A 5,117-nucleotide genomic window follows, 5' to 3' on the forward strand; every position below is an offset into this window, starting at 1 on the left:
ATCGAATCCCACCAAACCTACCCATCCTCAAAGGATGTTTGTATCTTCTCTCACATATCGAGCCAGTACGATTGAGCACACTGTCTTGCTGTTCAATGCAATGCAATCTTGGCCACTCTGAGGTGTCTTGGGAGAGGGGTTCAGGTTGTGGCAGAGATATGCCTGGCATTTTGCTTCAATGACTGCAAGTATTTCTTCAGAGCATGCTGCAACCCAGTCTTCATCTTGGCCAGTCTTTTCACCAAACGCTAAGGTTGCAGCTATATAGGTGTTCATCCTGAGTGTGCATCAGCATTCAGGGAAGATGCAGTCGATGACACAGATAGCTTCCCTGAGAGTCGTAGTGAATTGGAGGCATCTTTCTTGGTCTTTTGTGTTGTTGATGTTAATGCGTGGACAACAGCTTTGTTTGGTACAACAGGATTTCCGTAATAAAAGCCTTATTTTGCAACATACAGGCTCACAGTCGGTGTCACAATCTGCAGTGTGAAAACTGGGAATATGGACCTATCCTGTAGGTGTTTTCTATGGGTGACAAATCCAGTTGGCTCCTGTGTCCAGATCTGGAGTGTCTTCACAAGACCTTCCAGCGGTGACCACCATGGAAGTAAGTGTTGGTAATACCCAGTTCTCAGTGGGTGCAGAGCACCAGGAGTCTGTTCCCACTGTCATTCATTTTTCCCTCCACTCATGGTGACCAGTGCACAGTGGCCACATCTCTAAGCCAAAGCTAGCACAGAAGAATCCCAGTAGATAGAGTCACTCGCCTGATATTAGTTTACTGATGATGCTGTGAAGTTCCTGACAGAACAAGTCCTTCTCTTCAAAAGATGAAAGAGAAAAGATTCAAGGCACATGTACGGCTGATGCTGGCAAAGCCACCTGTGCCAGACATTCTTAGTGATACATGTTCTGATGTTGCAACGGAACTCTTTTGCAGTTATATCAATTGGCAGAGTCAGCCACTACTTCTTTTAGAGTGTTAATGTGTTCTTGCACAAAATGTGAAAGTTAAAAGAAGGTGGAAAACAATATTGTCAGTAATATTTAATATCAGTAATAGCCTACCTGACTAGCCGGGAGACAAACATTCGGTTATTAAAAGTGATAGAACAGAATTGCCCAATTAATCTCAACAGCTTGTTATGTACAATGAGCTAGTGCCAAAATAAGATCACGGTTTTATGGCTATATTGCTCTGTTCATAGGTGTCTGGGGAAATTAATCAGTTTTCTAGCTTACTAGATAGATTGACAAAAAAACCCTAGAGCATTTGAACTCAGGAGATCATTTGGATCTTTGTGAAGATGAGGTGATCTGTCCAGTGCTTGTTCATACAGTACACAGCAAAGAGCAGATCACTCTCCTCGCTGATAAAGTTTAACTTCAAGGCCAGATTTTCAGTGACAGCATCCATTTTTGTGGATGCAGTTTTGTGCTCACAAACACTCAAGCTCATCATGAATTCTGGATGCAAGTAATAGTTAGACATAACATGTCACTGAAAAGTAAAATATGCTGGTATAAAGGTGCACCCCCAAAAGAAAAGAACTGGGTTGCATGCTAAGCTGGAAGTCTGGCCCACTGTCCTGTAAGTGCCCGCAAAGACTCCACAACAAATACATTCCTGGCCCCAAAGAGTTTACAAGACAACACCAAAAAATACCAGAGTGGGGAGTGGTGTGGCTAGCTGGAACACTTCACAGAACAGGTTTGTTCTTCAGGTTTGAAGGCTCTTGGCAGAAATGAACTGGGAGGCTTTTCCAAGCATAACAGGCAAGATGAGAGCAGGGATAAAGTTAGGAGTGGGTGAAAGAGAGAAGTTTAGGCTGAGTAGAAAAAATATGAAAAGAGGGAGAGGGTTCTACCATTCACAGGTAATGAGTGCTATAGTTACAGTTTGATTACAGCTTGCATTCTCTCTGAGAAGAAGAAAACGTGTGCCCAGATGTGGTTCCATCATTTTAGAAAGCCATTTTTTCTATGAAATTATGGTGTAATATCCTGGGAAACATGAGACCTGGGTTCTGTCTCCATCTCTATCACTGACTTGCAGTGAGACCTTGAGCAAATCACTTAACTGCTCTCTGCTTGATTTGCCTGCCTCACAACTGTGCTGGTGACTCATAGAGGCTGCGGGCAAATCCCGGGCAGGAGCAACCCCCACCGACTATAGCCGAGGAAGGCATTGCTGCTGGAGGTGTAATGGATGTTAACACCGCCCTGCAAGAAGTGCTGAAGACTGCACTCATCCACGATGGCTTAGCTCATGGTATTCGTGAAGCTGCCAAAGCCTTGGACAAACACCAAGCCCACCTTTGTGTTCTTGCTTCAAACTGCGACCAACCCATGTACGTAAAGTTGGTTGAAGCCCTTTGTGCAGAACACCAGATCAACTTGATAAAAGTTGATGACAACAAGAAACTGGGTGAGTGGGTAGGTCTCTGCAAAATCGACAGAGAAGGAAAACCCCTCGAAGTAGTGGGCTGCAGTTGTGTGGTTGTCAGAGACTATGGCAAGGAATCTCAGGCCAAAGATATCATCGAAGAATACTTCAAGTGCAAGAAATGAATGAAAAATAAATTTTGTCAAGCCTGAAAAAAAAAAAAACCTGTGCTGTGTGGCTCCTTAACACCATTAATAATGAGCTCAGTATAATCATATGCAAAGCACAGCACTTTAATAGCTCTTAGGAGTAATGTTGAAATTATAAAGGTGCTATAGCTATGCACAGCTATGCAAAGTTCTCTCTCTCACACACACACACACTCCAGGTGCTTAAGATTCTTTTGCAAAAGTTTCATTTCCCAAACTCCCACAATCAGTGAAAGCCAAAGTCCAGTTGTTGACATTTTATTGCCCATTTAAAAACAGTATTTCCAGTATTGGAACAACAGCAGCAAGTTACTGGAATGATTGCTTTGAAAGAGTAATAAAATCCGAAGCAAAGTGAACTTTGGATTATACACTCAGTTGAGTTATTGAATTTGATAGTTTTGTTTGTTCATTTATTTGGCCTAGCTGCCATACTGTTTTATATTTGCATAACCATCGATGCTACTATTGCTCCTACAAGTGTCTAATCCTGCTGTATAAATTGGCCAGGTCTGCAGAAGAAGCTGTCACCATAGGTTCCCATGGCAAGCAGCACACTGAGAAACCGTAGGCAACCCCACAGTGTATTTTGATCATTAAAAGATTATGTTGTGGTTGTACCTAAATGCCACAACAGGGCTGGGCCCCACTGTGCTAGGTATTGTACAAATGTAAGTGACAGTGCTTCGAGGCAGGCACTGATTTCAGAATAGGAATTTGAGTGCTTTTGGCTGCTTGGTTTTATATTTCATTTTTTCGGAAGATGGAAAAGAGACCAGGGGAAAGGAATGAGGAATAGGTGTGTGTGTGTGTAGGTAGGGCAAGAGTTGCTGCTGGAAAGAAAAACAAAGCAGCCCAAGCACAGTCTTAGGCCAGTCTGTGGAGCATTAGTAGAGTGGAGTTAAACCAATGGAGATTTTTCCACCTCTCTGTGTTGTGTGATTTTTGTACCCTCCACAGTTCTTGGCAGGAGGTTTGCTTAGGTAAAAGTTCAGGGAAACTCAATCTTTTTGGCAGTAAAGCATGAGAAAAAGCCTTTGACAATTCAGACTTGGGCAGTGTCAAGGAAGGTGAAGGCTGAGTGCCCACGGAATCCAGCTCTGCTGTCACACTAGTTTTACACCCATGCATCTCTGAGTTTAGGAGCTCTACTCCTGATTTACGCTACTGTGAGTGAGAGGAAAGTTGGGTCTTATATAGAAGAAATTAGCCTTGGGAACACATTGCTCCAACAGGCTGGCCTCATTAACACATTGAACTTATACAGCACTTAACAAACACTAGGCAAATTTCCCCTCACCAGTCCCTCTGAAGCAGGTAAATAGCCTAATCCCCCATTCTACACAGAGGAGAAACATGACTTGTCCAAAGGTCAGAATCAAAACTGAGATTGCCTAAATAAACTGCCTACGTAATCCAATAGGCCATAGTGCCTCAGGTACATTTCACTTAGTGAGTGGACAAAGTCATCCCTGCAATGACTTCAGTGGAGTTACAGTAGGAAGGAATTTAGCCCACCATCTCAGTTTCTTCACCTCTAAAATGCAGGCACTGATGTTAGGAGCATCTGTGCCAATGTCAGCTTTTTCTAACGCTTTTCATTTAAATGTAAGCAATAGGGCTGAAAATTTGTCATAATACTTTCAGATTCCCCACCTAGGAAAACAAAAATAATTGCTTAAGCACAGTCACTGAGGAGGCATTTCGGGCCTGGAAAGTCCGTGGGCACAGGGCCAGAGCACTGGTAGAAGTCACCTGGAGTAAGGCCAACAGCACTAGATCAGCCAAAAGGTATGGCTGGAGGGTTACAGGATGCTCTCCAGGAGCTGTTGTGCCTGAGAGGTGTTGCGAGACAACAGGAGTTGAGCCTTGGGACCCCCAGTTTGTGACCCCATCTGTGGCAGTGCGACGTGCGGCCAGTGGATGACCATGCCGGGCCTCGTTATGCCTTACTCCGTAATGAAAGATTATTCTCAGTGCTGTTCTCCCCTTCAAGTGAACTTCCTGTGTTCAATTAAGTTGCCTTCACATTCTTTCCAGCCCTGCTCCAGGGAAGAAAGATTTCTTGTTCCTTCCAGGAGAGGATGAACAAGTTTGGCGCTGTCAAAGGTCCCCTCGCTGCCTTTCCCGATGAATAACTTCTGTTGTCCGGTCATTGAGTCAGCATGGCTTTGGGGATGTTTCCTAGCTCTCAGGCCCAAACACTTCACAGGCCCACCCAATCCTACCTTTAGGGAACACTTGTTCTATACCAGAGATATGAGCTGGCTCTGCGTGCATTTGCATGTCTTGTTGTTGTAATTATAGGGATTAAGGTTCCTAGACATTTGCAGAGGAGATGCATTTAGGGCCTAATCCTGCACCACTGTGGTTAATGGCAGAACTTTCATTGAGGTCAGTCATGCAGGCTTGGGCCCTTAGACTGTGTTACTTACACACAAATAACCCACACATCTCCAGTTTGGTCAGCCTGGTTGTCCATTACTTTCATCTCCTTTATGCAACAAGCACAAAAGGGCATC

At 44.0% G+C, this 5,117-nt stretch overlaps 1 protein-coding gene across 1 annotated transcript; it reads left to right on the forward strand.

Annotated features, from left to right (window-relative positions):
• The first annotated feature begins 2,142 nt into the window (after positions 1-2,142).
• LOC141984251 (small ribosomal subunit protein eS12-like) lies at positions 2,143-2,612 on the forward strand. The gene has a single exon (XM_074947187.1). It carries the CDS (start codon positions 2,206-2,208, stop codon positions 2,569-2,571), a length of 366 nt encoding a protein of 121 aa, XP_074803288.1. The 5' UTR covers positions 2,143-2,205; the 3' UTR covers positions 2,572-2,612.
• The last annotated feature ends 2,505 nt before the right edge of the window (positions 2,613-5,117 follow it).

This window comes from Natator depressus, chromosome 1 (genome assembly GCF_965152275.1).
Source record: "Natator depressus isolate rNatDep1 chromosome 1, rNatDep2.hap1, whole genome shotgun sequence".
NCBI lineage: Eukaryota > Metazoa > Chordata > Testudines > Cheloniidae > Natator > Natator depressus.